Genomic DNA, 16,674 nt, shown 5'->3' with positions numbered 1-16,674 from the left:
GTTTATAGTCATAAATGTACGCATTGTGAGTCAGGCATTGCAGTGTTGTACTCCCTATTTCATTAGTGTAACTCGCTTTACTTAACTTTTATCTTTGTCTACTGTGATGTAAGCGTCCATATACGGTCGGTAATACAGTTTAAACTATACGGTGTCACTGCTATTCTGCAACAAGAATAAAAAAAAAAAGCAAGTAACAATTACCTTCACACTCTCCCTGTTATTTTATATACCTATAAATATTCTAAGTCATTTAATTCGTCTATTGAGTCAAATTTACAAACACTTGGCATGCATAAGTTCCCTGTGCATACGTTCTTTAAGTTGGCTCTCAATGTATCTAATTTATGCTACCCATATGATTTCCTTGTTTAGGAGTTTTCGCCAGAATTTCAATTTAATTATTCATGTCACACTGTCTTAAACGAGTTGTACAAACAAAATCATGCAAGTAAATTCATCCCTCTTCTGTCGCAAAACAAGCCAAATAGTGCAATGAGTTTGCAATATTCTTACCTTTGGGGTTTAGTCCAATTCGATTGAGTCTATCCCTGCTTTAGATCTCACCAACTTCCGTCTTGTTGCAGCCTTCATGAAAAATTTTTGTCCCGCAACAGTTACTTCTGCAACCCTATACACTTTCTCCAAAAACCTCTCATCTGAAACTTCCCAATTTGGGGTAGGGATATTATTTTGCTGATACTCTGGAATTGTGAATAAATGTTCACAAGATATGGTTTTGGAGGGAGACCAAAATTTTATTTCATTTGAAGAGTTCAGATGAAGAGTCGTGCCTCATTAACTTGAGCGGGAATTTTTGGAACGGACAGCTGAGGTATTTTAACGGAGCCCGTTAGCCCCTCAGATGTTTTTTTATTTCTTTTCCTACTCACTCACTAAAACAACGTCGTTTTCCTTTGTTGTTGCTCCCATTATACGTGGCCTATTGCAGTCCTCTCATTTTTTTTTGTGAGAGGACCGCTCAGGGACGGTCCTTCTGAGGACCGTCCCTGCCCCGTATCCCTGCCTCCTCCGGTTATTCATGAAACCTATGCATACTCCTAGGTTTTTGTTGAATGTTTAAGGGATTTCAGAAATGCCCCCTGACGTTTTTGACTATTTCACCGCTCTCCTTCCATATTTTGAAAATTACATTAATCTTTTTTTTAAATTTATTATCTTGTAATATTTAGATCCAACAAGCAATTAAAAAGTGATATTAGGAGAGAAAGAGATAATATGATTTCACCATTGCCCCTCATCTACTAAATTGTTTAATTCATTTAATACCAACCCAAACATTAAAGAAACTAGTAGAATTTGTTGTTTGCCATCAAGAATTAAATCGCACACGGCATCAAAATAGTATATTATTCTATATATTTCACTTGATATAAAATCCAAAATGCACTTTTCAATTACAAATTCATTGTCAAACAAGATCAACAACAAATAATCAAAATAATCTGCAACCAAATTACTACAAAGAGTGAACTTAATACCATAAAAATCTCAGCAAGTAACTGTTGACAAGAATATTTATGATGTTAAAGTTTGTTCTTTGTAATATTTTGGTTGCAAAATTTTTGATTCTTTATTGATGATCGTGTTTGATAATAGGCATGTTACTGAAAAAAGTAATTTAAATTTTATATTAAGTGAAAAATATAAAATAATATATTATATTTTGATGCTGTGTGATTTGATCTCTATTAATAAACAACAAATTTTAGTGCTCTTCTTTAATGTATGAGTTATTATTAAATTAATTAAATAATATAATAGATAGGGAGCAATGATGCAATCATATTATTTTTTCTCTCCTAATATCACTTTTTAATTATTGATTGGATCTAAATATTACAAGATAATTAATCTCAAAGGAAGTTAGTGTAATTTTCGAAACCTAGAGGGAGGCCAGTGACATAGTTAGAAACCTCAAGGGAGGCTTCTAAAATTATCCCAATGTTTAAAGAAGTGGCTTACTCCATCAAGTGCGTCCAATAATCTGCATCCTCTGTTGTATTGGTGGCATTGCCAGGTTAAGGAGTGTCATCGTGTGCACACGCATCTCAACTCTTTCAAAAGTTTGTTTAGGCTAAACAATGGAGGATGAAACAAGGAAACTCAACAGAATCCTGGATGCAACCTGATGACAACAGAGTCCAGGAAGAATAAGAGTCTACCCAGTACAACTACACAAGTACTTCAAATGTCCCACAAAATGGATAATCTCACTGGATGTGGTATTGCATTAATTGGATCCTTTTTGGCTCCAAGACCATATCACTTGAAATCTGTTGTTATTATAAACGAATAATAAACACAGATATTACGATGTAAAACTCGAGAAGATAAGGAATAATATAATACATAAATGACACATTTCTTGTATATCCGACCAGCTTTAATCATGCAAGTCCCCAAAAGGAATAGATCTTGGTCACTGACATTGCTTATAAACATTTGTTGTCAAAGGAAGACTGTATATATTACCTATGGAAAAGTTCTCTCGCTTGACCTACATATCACATGTACCTCCATATCTAACAAAAATTAAGGACAATCCATGCTACAATACTTGATTGTATACAATACTTGATCAAGGCAAACAACCTATGACCTTCAATTGGGTTCACTGAGAGAATTTTAAAACTATACCCTAAAAATGCTATTCTCTCTGTTATTGACACCAAGTAATCTGTGATTTACGGTAAAATATGGGAAACCACAGTTTACTGATGGAGCAAAATAATGAATGAATTCACCACATCTAAGCTGAGGAACCTCATATAAAACAGACAAGCTTGAGGAAATAATCAATGCGAATCCAGATGCAGCTTCCATCTGAGCACAATGATGATCTGGAATACAAAGGAAACAGGAGCAGACTATCAGTACACAGCCAAATTCAGCAGTAAAACCAGATTATGCATGAATAAATCAATAAAAATCTACAGAAAGGCCAAAACTAGGAGTCAAACAAGCAAGTTCAAATGAGATCTGCCAACATAAAATGTGGTTGCATGCTTATGCTCTGTAGCTTCAAACTGTTATAAAAAAAATTTTGATTCATTGATTTATGCCTTTTTTTTTTTCGGAATGGGCAAATGATATGCAAATTGAATACAAAACATAAACACCTCAGACACTTCAGCCTTGAAAAAAAAAAAATTTACCCTGTATAAGCGGTCCTTGTGGCCTTAAAAACACCTCCTCTTAAAATTAAAAGACCTGATTATTTAAACATGCAACTAACATCATGATTTATCTTAAAATCATCTCTAACTGGAAGAAAACACTATCAACTAATTACCTACATGATAACAATCACCTCATCATAGTTCATAAACTGAAAGTGAAGTCCCAAAAGAAAAAGATAGGCCACAATAAAATTTCCATGAATCCATCTAAACTAATTAGATTTTCTTTGGCCCTGACATCTATTTTAATAAATGTAGTTGGGAAGAAGCTATTAATCCAGCAATGCAAATGTACAAAAATTTCCACTAAGCGGCTTTATATTGACCACATTCCCCAAATCAAACAAGAGGTCATATATTTCCAAGCTATCCATTTACTGTTGCTCACACAGAATATCGAACTCACAAGGGCAGATACAAAGTAAAACTATTGTTTAGGAGGAAGAGTATTATGATGGGGTTTTACCCTTCCAGTGAAGGACGGAGTTACAGAATGCAATAAAAACAGAACTGCAAGCTTCTTTAAACAACATATGTGGCAAGAAGAGCGTGTAGTATAGCCCAATAGATAATAACACCAAGGCGCAAAGTAGGTTGCCGCATTAGTGTCCGATCACATGACATCCTGCGGTACAAACGAACATAACATTTAAGCCAAGTCACGAATTCCACCAGAAAAAAATCCAAATAGAAGAAAAAATGTAGACATGTATGCTCAAAATGTAGTCAAGGTACAGAAACTGTGTGAAGAAATACCATAAGCCGTCAATCATATCAGATACTGGTCTTGTAAATCGAGGCACAATTCTTGATGTGGTTAGCGACTTGAATCCATGAGCTGAAATAGAGGATTAAAAAAAAAACAAAACATTGGAGGACTTCATAGTAATTCTGTTTATTATAACTTAATATCCCGGTATAGCATCCAGGGTACCATACCTTTGTCATCATCATCATCCTCTATCCCACTAACAGGATCCATATCTATAGCAATAGCAACTTGATCACTATTGGTTTTGCGTCCACCTCGAACTTGAGGGGCAGCGCTTCCAGCCCTTTTGTTAATCTGTACCAAAAGCATGCAAAACACAGTACCATTTAAAAAATAAAAATAAAAAAAAGGACCTCCACTTACAGAGGAAAAGTGGGAAAAACTCAAAGAAGAGAGCTAAGCTTAAGCATTATGTATTAAAGAACACTAGATTAATGATATAAGAAAAGCAATTATATTTCAGAAAATATACAGCAAGCTCCACTCAAAAAATGACATGTCATACATATATCTTTTATCTCCATTTTCTTCCATATCGTCTTTACCCAACCACTCAAAAGTCTTGATATCCTCCAAGGCCAACTAATTATCAGAACCGCTAATTCGAACAGTCAACAAACACAATGAAAGCCAATCAAAATTTCCTGCAAAAGCCAGCTCTTTAGCAACAATGCCAAACCCAACTATACTCCCATTTCCTCTTTCTCAAAGACCAATTTACTTTGATTGTTCCTGCAAAAGCCAGCTCTTTAGCAACAATGCCAAACCCAACTATACTACCATTTCCTCTTTCTCAAAGACCAATTTACTTTGATTGTCTTGGAATTCTCAAATTTTGACAAAAAATATCATTATCTTCAACTAACTTGTTTCACCAAGTATACTTCTGAAATTGTTATAACATGTAGGAAATATAATTTTACTTTGATTCAGATACTGTTATCACTCGTTTGTTCTTATAATGTTGGAAATTAGACCACATACATTTTATACACAACCAAAAAATGGCCAGTTGTTTTTTCCCAAAGTATCTCATGCGTATATTGTATCCTAACAAGAAAGAAACTTCACACAATTATTAGATAAGGCATTTTTAGAATTCCAAGCAGCCACGAATTGGGTGGTTTGTACATGTCTCTATGATAAGTTTAATGTATTTCAGGTTGTTTTCATGCCTCAAAGATATTATTACAATTTGTCAGTAGTGCTTTACAGTTGAGATGTACTGTTTATCATTTTAGGAAACGCTGAAAGATTAGAGCTGACACGTATCAAGCACATATACTCAAGTAGCTAACTTTGACTGTTCAAGACAAGCTTGATTCCTACATCTCTGGCCTTTACAAAACTACAGTTAAGTTTCCTTAGTTGTTAAATTTGCTTCTCTACGAAGTTTATTGCAGCCAGACACTAAGTCTTGGTATCCAAGCCGAGCTAACGTAAGAGCTTCCGCAAAACCTCATAATCAATGAGATCATGGGCACTTGAGTTTGATAGGGCTTATTTCGACTTTTGTTAGCTCGTAACAGCTTCCACAAAAGTTCAAAATATGATATTTCAAAAATGGGAAGGCAATGTAAGCAATTTCACTCAAAAATCCCAACAAGGCAATTTACTTCTTGAGAATCCCTAATTGCTGTACACCCAATTTTAAATTATATAAACTACTAAAAACTGTAACCAGATGCAAATTATTACTTCATAAATGCCAACCTGCAATTCTTTCATGGAGTTTATGCAGATCAACAGAAGACCATCAAACCCCACCCAAAAATTGCAACTTGCAAAAGAATGGAAGTTTGTCATCTCAAAAATGTTCTACTTGCAAGAGACACAATTTTCAATACCACTACTAAGGTTGTTCCTTCTTGATGACTTATGGCTTGCACCTAACTGTTGACATCTTCCATCCCTAAAGATAAAGAATTAATGTTCCAGAGCTAACCAAACACAAACTTCCAAAACAGTGTCATAGTTCTATATCTCTAACTCACACCCGGAAAATAATAATTATGAAATATTCAATCCACAGCAGCTCAAGGAAATTGAGACACAACATAAACAAAAAGACATACCAATGATTCAACTTCCACAATTTCAGATTTTGGACTTGTTGCCTGTCCTGAATCGCCTACATGTCTAACCATGGTTAATTGAGAATCTTTCTCAAGCAGTGCATTTTCAAGAAACTCTACTTTCCGGATCAATTCTTCTACTCTACTCCTCTCTCCTTTCAACAACAATTCTCTATTTTGCGCCACTGTCCGAAGTTCCTCCAACTCTGATACAATGGATTCAATCTGCTTTTGCAGTAGCTCTTTGTGTTCACGAACTTGGTTAGTCTCAGCATCACTAGAAGGCATGTCCCGCACCTGAACTCGAGAAACTGTCGTGTCTAGCCATGTCAAGAGTTCAAGGACTTCATCAGGGTTCCTTTTGTTGCTCATCTGGGTTGCTGTAAGTGCTTCATTGGTGCACCTAGTAACTTCTTGCCTTAAGAAAGATATCTCTCCATCCCGTTCTTGTAATTGCAACTGAAGCTTCTCAACCTCAGAGAGAAGGTTTTCTGATAGATGATGAAGCTCATCAAACTTGCTGACAGTGACAGAAAGCTTCTTCAAAACCCTTCCTCGAGAAGCTTCAAGGTTCTCCAAGTCTTGATTCTTTTTCTGCAAATCACTTTCTAGCTCCAGAATTTTGTTAGAAAGGCCTTCCATCTGAGACTCCTCCTCATCAAGTGCTTGCATGAGTGCCTCAATTTCTGAAAAGTTACAAAAAGGAAAATCAAGCATAAACTCACAAAGTAGAACAGCAATTGCAACTATAGCCGATAAAATTTGAGATCAACAGAACAAAGCAACATAAAGACCTTGATCTTTCGCAGCCAGGGCATCTGTCAGTGAGGCAACTCTCTGCTGCAAGTCTGCAGAGACAGTTTCCTGATATTCTAATTCTTTGACTCTTTTCTTCAACATACTATGCTCCTCCTCCATGCCATTTACCTGAATCTGCAGATCATCTGCCTTAGTTGTTGCAGATCGAAGATCTTGCAAGTAATTCTTTGCTATGACTTCAGCATCCTTGATCTGACTAACAAGCTCAGTACTTATTCTCTCTCGCTGGATATCCTTCTCATGAAGTTCTTTCTGCAAGTTACTTACAATAGTCTTCCATTCCATTTGTCTATCTTCTAAAATCTCATTTTGCCTACTGATGAGATCCTTTACAACAGAGAACAATTTCTCTCTCACTGACATAATAACTTCCTCGGAAGACAGAATATTCTCTTCAGTAGAAGTATTTCCTCCAACAGAAGTTTGAGAATTCAAGTCAACCCATGGAGCCTTGGAAGAGAAATCAATCCCATCCTGCTGAGATTTCCTGTTCTCAATCTCCACAATTGAAAGAGTGCACGCTTCATAAAGCAATGAAATATTCCTATGTGCAACAAACAACTCCGAATCTTTGTCCTTCAAAATGGATTTTATCTGGTGAAGATTTCTCTCACCATATTCAGAGGACTCTTTTAGAGAGGAAACCTCAGTGTATAAACCCTTAACTATTTCAAATATATGGCTGGCTTGTTCCTGTATTGAGTTGTGGTGTCTCTGCAATAGTTCTTTAATAAAACCAATTTCTGTTGTAGGAACCTGAAAATATTGCATGCAAAATAACAATCATTTATATCCAAATTAAGATACAAGTTATAGCCCTTTTAAAGGACAAAGATAACCACAGTAAAGAGCTGGGACCTAAAAGTAATAATCTGTTTATATAGCACTCAGACGCAAGTACAAGAATTGAACACAGTAAGGAGCTGGGACCTAAAAGTAATAACCCGTTTCTATAGCAATCAGATGTAAATACAAGAATTAAACACCATGAGCAATAGCTTATTGGAAAAGGAAGAAAATTCAATGACATATCCATCCTACACCTCATATATGGCAAAAATCTGTCCATAGTGCTTTTTCTGTCCATGCTTAAAATTTGGAAGTCAATTGTTTGCATTGCAACTACTCTAGCCAAATGGAAATTTGACACGAATTTGGAGATGACAAATGCAAAAAAACTTCACACAACGATAGAATACAAGTATTTTGATTTAGACATGCAAAGAGATGGACGACTGAAAGAAGAGTACAATGGATCGGCTAATGATTTCACGATTTCTCTTTAAACTAATCCAAGCCTTTTATCATGTTAGTTATGCAGAAGCATGATGCAAAAAGCAACTACATGCAGAATAGATGTTGCCAGCACTTGAAGAAGCTTTAGCTGACTGCTGAACCCTATCCTTCTAAGGGCCAAAATCCGAGTCAGACAAGATTGAGGCCTGACCAAGTAAACAAGCTAATGGTACATTCTAGGTCCTCTTATGCAAACTTTCTGAATATTGGAAAGCACTCATATATATGTATGTATATGTATATATTTATATACGTATATATGTATGCATGTTTATGTATGTATATATGTATGTGTGTGTGCATATATATATATATATATATGTATATATTTATATACGTATATATGTATGCATGTTTATGTATGTATATATGTATGTGTGTGTGCATATATATATATATATATATATCACACGCATATGAACATATGGGAACTAAATATGTATAGATACAGATATATATTTACGGGAACTAATAGACCACAAACTGTGGTACTCAGATGAGTAGAAACATGTAACTCCAAATATCCACTGCACTAAAATAGGCTATTTGGAGTGAGACAAAGAGAGATGGGGGGGAGTAGGAAGAAGAAGAAGAAAAATGTTCATTGTTTGGGTACTTAACAGATTCCAGTTGGAAAGACCAAAACTAATGTTTGATGAACATAAGTATGGAGGGGGTTTTCTTGGTTTTTGGGGCCGGGGAGTGGAGGAGGATGTACTACTTGGATCATTTTGAGCATCTTTACACTCCTCACTATCCTTCATCACAGCATCAAATAAGTACAAATAAAAAAATGCACTGCCTAATGTCAAAAAAAGGAGCGAAACTGACAGAAAAAGTAACACTACCTTGTTTTGAGATTTAGGGAAGGTTATACTGCCCGAATCACCAACAGCTATCCCAGCAAAAGCATCAATAGCTGACCTTGCATCTGTGCTAGGAGCACTAGGTGATTCTAGGCATGACTTAATGCTCGCCTCCAGATTTTGCAGAATCTCCAAATCCTTGGAGAGAACTTCAGCAAGTGAACTATTAACAGTAGAAATCTCCTCCTGCATTTGATCCACACTAGACCTTAAGATTGAGACTTCAGCCAAGAGGTGGTCCTTTTCTTCAGATTGAACAGCAGACAACTTCTCAACATGTGCAAGAGCTTCAAATTTTGCAGCTTCAGAGAACTCCTTCTCTCGAGAAACTTCTGATAGCTCCCTAGCAACCTTCGCAAGATCTTCTTGAAGGGCATCATTTCTTTCTTGAACCTCATTTAACTCTGCAAGCAGTAGCTCAGCTGCTCTTTTAGATTTCCGCGATTCTTGCAAAGAAGAATCCAAAGCAGCATTTAAATCAAGGTATTTTTTTCCAATTGCTTCAAGCTTTTGAACAGGATTTCCAGAGTCAAAACCAACATCAATAACCTTCAAACTTTCCAATATCAGGCTCAACATATATTCTTTCTCATGCAGGCAGTGTTCACTGTCTGATAAACGGTCCCTCAGGGACGCACACTCTGCTTCAACATTTTTTATCCTTTCATGGCTCATAGACAAGTTCATGATTCTCTGCTCATATTCAGCAATAGAATTTTCACGCTGACTGACCTCAAATTTAAGTCGGTCAACCTCAGCATTTACTTCATCAATTATTTGTTTCAGATTGTCTCTCTGTTGAACCAAAGACTTTCCCTTTTTGACGGCAATGTTTAATTTCTCTCTTAAAGAAGCTGACTTCTGTTCTTCATGATTAAGAAGCTCCTGCAGTTCTTTCCTTTTTGCATCCAATTCTTCAACTTCAGTAACCAAATTCTGATTCTTCTCCGAGTAACTGTCTCTCTCCTCCTTCAAATGTACCACTTCAGCCAGCGTATCCTCCAGCTTTTTGTTGAGGGCTGCTACATCCTCAGTTACTCCAGAATCTCTAGTTTGCTCTTCATGATCAGTAACACTAGCCTTTTCATTGACATGCCCATCAGCAACCAGATTACCAACCAAAAGCGTTGAATATTTGTCAATAAGTTTTCTCAGCAAATGTTCCAGATATTCCATATTGTTGGAACCAAATTCTAAATCATCTGTGACAGAATCCTGAAGAACATTATGAATCAAATCCTGCAATCTTCTCAGCTCAGCTTCAACATGATTTAAATGCTCCTCATCTACAAGCTTCTGATCCAATTTCTCTTGCAAACAAGTCACTTGCTTCAGCAGCTTCTCATTTTCAATTTCCAACTGTGATGCCTTCTCTGAGCTTTCATAATAATCATCAGTAATAGTTTCCAAATTCTTCAGAAGACACTCTTTCTCCACAATAATAGAATGGTAAGCTGATTCAAGTTCAGAAATCCTACTCTGTGACTCTTCCAGATCACCAGTTAATGATCCATTAAGTGCATCCAAGTAGTCAATCCTCTGCTGGAGAGATTTACAATGGTTCTGAGCATCCAAAAGAGCACCTCCCAACCATTGAATCCTATCCTCTGGCTCCAATGACCGCAACTGTAGAGGCATTTCAATCTTTCCAAGAATATCCTCCCACCGCTGCACAAGGTTGTTCCTTTCTATTAAAGATTGTTCAAGCATCTCATTATGCTCTGCCAGCCCATAAAACTTACCTTGGAGCTCTTCATATCTTCTTCTGAAGTCATCAGCCAAATCTTGATTTGGTTGTGTCTCTTCTTTCCAGCCATCAACACTTGCAAATCCACTCTCAGAATAGCACTCTCCTCCAACAGGGCTTTTCTGATCCCAATCAGTAGGAGGAGGTGTGTTTGCAGTGATTGACTTGGCTAACCAATCAACCTTTTCAATGATATCTCTGGAGTGAAAGTGCTCAGGCAGTTCAAGATCTTCTAAAATCTCTTCAATTCTCTGAAGAATAGAATCCTTAAGAAGAAATGATTCTCGCAATGCAGTAGCAGAATTACGGATGTATGCGAGCTCAGATTTTAGGGCTTCCATGCGCTCACCAGCCTCAGAATAATTCTGAAGTTTTGTTTCAAGCTCATGAATCACAACATCTTTTAACTGCAAATCCTGTGAGCATTTTTCCAATTGATTAGATGTCACTGCAAGGGATTGCTTGAGATTGTCACGCTGCACAATCAAACCCTTCCCCTTTGTAACAGCTATGCTGAGCTTCTCCCTAAGAGATGAAACCCGATGCTCTGACTGTTCTAGTTCAGCAATTCTCTCCAATAGTTCTGCTTGAAAAGCAGGAATATCCTTGTTGACAGTCTTCCAACTTTCTTTCAAAACAAGGTTTTCATTTTCATATTGAACAAGTATGAAAGTCAAGTAATCCAGCTCTTCCTGAAAATAACCCAACTGCAGCTCATTCAAATCAGGCTTTTCCTGGGCCAGGCTTACCTGCTCCTTAGCTTCCTTGTATTTCTGAATGAGAATGTAGACAAAAGACTCTAGGCCTGGCACAGGATCAGCAATATTCACATTGAAGCTACCCAACATAAATTCTTCTTTAACATTCTGAAACAATTCTAGAATAGCATCTAGATGGAAAGATCTTCTTTTCAGTTCATCAATTTCTCTTACTTGATCCACCAGATGTGAATTGAGCTTGTCATTAGCAGATTTAAGTAGCAATTTTTCATCAAGCATCTTTTCCAAAAGGTCATTGAAAAGACCAGGATCTAGTAGGTTCTCATTATTTACGCCCGTTGTTGTTCCTTCCACATGACCACATGATTCAACAACCCTCCTGAGCTTTCGGTAGTTCTTGTCCAAAACATTGATAAAAAGTTCATTTTTTTCTTGCAGATTGTTGAACTTCATATTCAATTCGGAGTAAGCACTCAAAATAGCTTGATGGTCTCTCTCAGTGCACTTGAGCTGTTCGTGCAGACCTTCAATTGCTTTAATGGCAGCATTAACCGAAGCAGCAATCCTACTACCTACATCAAGATTTTTTTGGCAGTCATTTGACAAAGTAAAGGAACATAAGGTCTCAATTGACATATCAAGCTTCCTGACTTCCACAACTATCTGATCAACAAAAGAGTTCCATTCCTTGTCAATTAGCAATCCCCTATCACCAACTTCCTTCTGAAGCATTTCAACTTGATTAAAGAAAGAAGAAACCATTTGATCCGAACTTTCGCATATCTCATCCAAATTGCTCTGGAATTCACTAATTTTGGCTTCCAAGCTCCCCACCTTGTCTTTAAGCTGAATATTATCGGAAATACTAGTTTTAGAGTTGCAGATATGCTGCTTTAGAGCTTCACATAGAACCACAAGCTCAATGTTTTCTGCTTCGAAATGGATACAATGACTCTTCAAGGACTCACAGGAAGCCACAAGCTGTGTGTTCAAAAACTCAGCAGATATTCTACTCTTTCTCTCGCCTTCAAAAGATTTACTGGCACTTTCAGCTAGCAGAAGCATCTGCTTAAGAACAACTTGCAGGCTTTTTGTTTGTTGTTTAGCTTGCATGAATAGATGCCTAGTTTCTGCACTTTCAGATGATGGCACTTCATCTATTTCATCGTCATCAGCATGAGTTTTTGTTTCAAAAGCTTGAATAAGTTTTGATACTCCTGACTGAACATATTTACCGCTTGAACTACTTAAGGAAGCCAAAATTGAGTGCATGCCTTCAATTGCATTCTCAAGTTTTTGCAGTACTTCATTTGCCTCCAGGTGCATTTTCCAAAATGCTGACCCCGATGACACATCAGGATCACCCATAACAATCTGTCTAGGAAGTGATCCATGAGGAGCACTTTCAGATGAGGTCCTTCTGAACTCTGAGATTGCAGTTTGACTTTCTTCAGTCCTTGGAATTTGAGATGAAATATCATCACTAGCTATGATCTGTCCACCGGTATCTTTTACTTGATAAGCAGTATCCTCAGGACTAGACATCTCAGCAATATGCAGCTCAATATTTGTTCTCAAAAGTACATTTTCCTGGCTGAGTTTTTCAACATGCAAGTTCGCTTCTTCTAGGTCTCTTATGGCCTTGCTGAATTCTATCTGCAAGCCTGCTAATACACTCTTAGACTCCAGCAGCTCACGTGATCCACTCTCATTCTTGCTTGAAAGATGTTGCTTCTCTTCCTCAAGCTTGTTCCTCTCCTCAATCAATGATGCAAGACTTCCAGTTATGTCTGACAACTCCATCTGAAGGCCATCTACTAGAATCCTGCTGTCAACAATATTCAATGCTAGCTTCTCGTTCTCCTGGACCAAATATTCTTGTGCCACATGTAGCTTTCTTTTCTCATCCTCTAAAGCAGCAAGGAGGCCACTCAAACTTGCATTTTCAGCTTGCAGAGACTGAACCAAGGCATTGGAATCTGACAAGTCTGAGAGCAATTTACCATTTTCACAGGCAAGAAACTCCTTTTCCTCATCAAACTTTCTCGTCTCCTCTTTTATTGATGCAAGACACTCACTTAAGTTGACATTTGCCAATTGCAGTGATGCCAATGAAGCTTTGCTCTGGGCCAACTCTGCTGCCATCTTGTTATTCTCTTGTAAGAAATTCTCCTTATCTTCAACAACTTTCATTTTCTCCTCCATCACCAAACTAAGCATCCCATTTAAATTTTCATTTTGGACTTGCAAAGATGCCACTAAATTCCTGCCGTCAGCTAACTCTGATGCCAGGCTTGACATATTGCCTCCTGAAATTTCCAACCTATTCTGCAAGTTATCAACTCGGGCTGAAAATTCCTCAACTTCAGCCTTTGAAGCATGCAATTGTTGACTGAGTTTCTCCCTTTCAGAACTAAACTCGTGACATTCAGATCGACACTGTTTCAGCTCTTCAGAAAGGATTGCATTCTGTCCTTGAACTTCACGAATTGTAGTACTGGATACAGATAATTCATCAACCAGCTTCTCAAATTGATTATGAAGTTGCATTTCAAGTTCCAACTGCTCACAAAGTTGCATTTGACTTGCATCTCTTGCAAAACTCGAAAGATACAACTCTTGTTTGAGTTTTTCAACAAAACTAAAGAATTCTGAACCATTCAAACCCAGAGAAATTGTCAACTTCTCAAATAGAGATTCTCTTGAACAAAACACAAATCTGAATTGATCATTCTCAAGCCCGTTCATCACCTCTTGAAGTTGTGAGAGGCTAATTGAGCATGCATCTGATCTAGAAGGCAATTTCAGCATATTGTTCCTGAAAGAAGTTGCCAAGCCATCATCCTCGAACCCGAGAAGAACCTCTGCAGCATCCTGTTTGTAAATGTTGTCTACTTGAGCACTTTCACTTGATGAACCAAAAGCATCACTGATCTGCCCATCTTGAACATTTGGACTTGCAACAACATCATCTGGTTGGGTGCTTCGATCAGTTTCATGTACTACAGCATCAGGAACCACTCTTTGAGTCCATATCTCACTACCTGGATCAGTTTTCTTTGAAACTGAACTGCCAGCTTCCTGCATGGCCCCTACCCAGAAACAAATGAGAATCTGATTACAAATCAAATTCACACACAAGGAGAATAACAGACAAAAATTATTTAGTGTCCAGAGAAAAGGCACAACCTACATCTGTTACCTGCTCTTCCTCGTTCCTCTCTACTTCAGATGACAAATCAACAGGCCCTTGCATTTTACAGGATGTAGATTTCTCATCGGATACAAAAATACCCAAACTTCTTGAATCAACAAATTCAACATTTGCATGGCCATCAGTAACACCTCCACCTTCAAATGGAACTGATACTTTGGCATCTTCAACATCACGTTTAGAATCCTCCAATCTCAGCTTCTCATCTGCCAATTCTAAAGTTGTTTCACCAGCACCATCTTTCAATGACAGATCAACAATAGAAACATTATCATCAACCACTACCGGATCATTTAAAGGATTCAACTCCGATGAAGTAATAACTTCACCAGCATCAGACACTGACAATTCTTCATCAAGAACTTTGTCAGATGTTGCTGTAGATTTTGCAGCATCACTGTTTGCATCACGTCCAGGTTTGCTGGACTTACCAGACGATTTACCCCCTTTACCATCTTTCTTCTGCCTGAATTGTTGTAGCTGACAATCCATCACAAAAATAAATAAATAAAGGTCAATATGTAAACCTAATGCCAAACAAACAGCTACATATCCAATATTAAAATATAATACATTTAAAGATAAAAGGGAAAATTTGTGAAAGGGCTCACGTGGAGACATAATTCAAAAGGACAGAATAACTCTAGATGTTTATTAGGATTACAGGAAGTTTGTACTGTATTATCTATACAAACAGTACCGGTAATGTACCCTGAAAACTATAATTTTCACAGAGAAATCAGCACCAATGCCTTCTTAATAGGTAGAGTCCAGTATTATGCACACATTAGGCATTATGCCTCCAAGCACACCCTTCTGCGAAATTTCCCCAAGAAATGAGTCGGCCACTGCTCTTTTACTCAACCGATCAAAAAAGATTACTTGAACGCTTTTCAAATAAACATTAAAACATTTAAAATTCAAAATTCAAACACTTAAACCTTTGCTTATATTAACCAACCATATCAGCATTAACTAGTAACTGCATCATTTCAGAATCCAGTTATCCAAAAAAAGACTCAAACAATTGTGCACTGAAACTAAACAAAAACAAGCTTCCTTAATACTACTATATCATCCCATAATTGAGTGCACAAGAAAATATTCTCAAAAAGCTGAAACGGCACCGTCGATGTTACCTTTTTACGGCCGGCGGCGAGTAGATCGGTCCTGTTCTTATTATTTTTGTCCATCTGATTTTGATCCACTCTGATTGATTAAAATCTCTCGTTAATACATCTTCATCAGCATTGCCTTCTTGTAGCTAAACAAATAATTGATTGACCAAATGAAAACTCAGTACGCCACTGAAATTTAAACAGAAAGGAAGAAAAAAGAGTCATTTTTGTAAAAGAATAAAACAGTAGCGTACCTTTGGAGCTTGAATCCTGGAGAGAAATCACGAATTCGATTTTCTACTGGGCTTAGGGATATTTTTATCTTCAGATTTTGGGGGTAGAAGGGATTTTGGTTTGGTTTGGTTTGGTTTGGAAGTGTGGAGGAATTTTAGATCGAACGCAAAGCATCGTTTGGTGGGGGGAGTCTATTTGAAAGTAGGTCATGGAAAATTTGCAATCGGGGGACTTTTTTTTTTTTTTGGTGGGATGGGGCGAGGACAAGAGGCGATGTCTTTTATTATTATAATTCGGGTTATTATTACTTTACCTCCTTAACGTTCGGTATCACTATCAATTTTCCCTTTAACGTTATCTTTTAGTCACTTTACCCCAAAACTAATGGTTAAACTTAACGAAATTTGTTAATTAAAGTAAAAAAACAAGTTTAGCCCTTAAAGATATTATCATTTTACCCCCATAAACTATAGTTTCAATATCAATTTACCCCCTAAAATTATTTTTTAGGTAATTTATCCCACAATTAAACCAATTTAGCAAGTTAAAAAACTTTGGAAGAAAGTACCCTCTTCTTTGTATAATAAAAACAATAAAAAATTTAGAGTGGA

The 16,674-nt window shown here is 37.0% G+C and overlaps 1 protein-coding gene across 3 annotated transcripts; it reads right to left on the bottom strand.

Moving 5' to 3' along the window:
- Positions 1-2,355: 2,355 nt before the first annotated feature.
- Positions 2,356-16,243, bottom strand: LOC113779591 (golgin subfamily A member 4). Of its 3 annotated transcripts, none has more exons than XM_027325222.1 (10): positions 16,084-16,243; positions 15,851-15,975; positions 14,687-15,191; positions 9,014-14,589; positions 6,845-7,625; positions 6,051-6,736; positions 4,143-4,269; positions 3,960-4,041; positions 3,670-3,828; positions 2,356-2,864 (listed from the first exon to the last, which is right to left on the bottom strand). In XM_027325222.1, the coding sequence occupies exons 2-9, from the start codon at positions 15,902-15,904 to the stop codon at positions 3,726-3,728; spliced, it is 7,914 nt and encodes a 2,637-aa protein (XP_027181023.1). In that variant the 5' UTR covers positions 15,905-15,975; positions 16,084-16,243; the 3' UTR covers positions 2,356-2,864; positions 3,670-3,725. The 3 variants fall into 3 exon arrangements, with proteins under 3 accessions (XP_027181023.1, XP_027181024.1, XP_027181025.1); XM_027325223.1 differs by having other exon boundaries at positions 9,014-14,578; positions 14,700-15,191; XM_027325224.1 differs by lacking the exons at positions 15,851-15,975; positions 16,084-16,243 and having other exon boundaries at positions 14,700-14,790.
- Positions 16,244-16,674: the final 431 nt, after the last annotated feature.

This window comes from Coffea eugenioides, chromosome 8 (genome assembly GCF_003713205.1).
Source record: "Coffea eugenioides isolate CCC68of chromosome 8, Ceug_1.0, whole genome shotgun sequence".
In the NCBI taxonomy this organism is placed as follows: Eukaryota; Viridiplantae; Streptophyta; class Magnoliopsida; order Gentianales; family Rubiaceae; genus Coffea; species Coffea eugenioides.
The sequence above is the reverse complement of the archived record's forward strand: the minus strand, read 5'-3'. Positions and strand labels throughout refer to the sequence as shown.

What these genes read in the sequence shown, in the direction of transcription:
- LOC113779591 (XM_027325222.1), bottom strand. Translation starts at nt 15,904, where the DNA reads ATGGACAAAAATAATAAGAACAGGACCGATCTACTCGCCGCCGGCCGT. An exon ending in TCGCCGCCGGCCGTAAAAAG is followed by an intron (nt 15,192 to 15,850) that starts GTAACATCGACG and finishes ATGGATTGTCAG; the next exon opens with CTACAACAATTCAGGCAGAA. An exon ending in CCTGGCTGCGAAAGATCAAG is followed by an intron (nt 6,737 to 6,844) that starts GTCTTTATGTTG and finishes GTAACTTTTCAG; the next exon opens with AAATTGAGGCACTCATGCAA.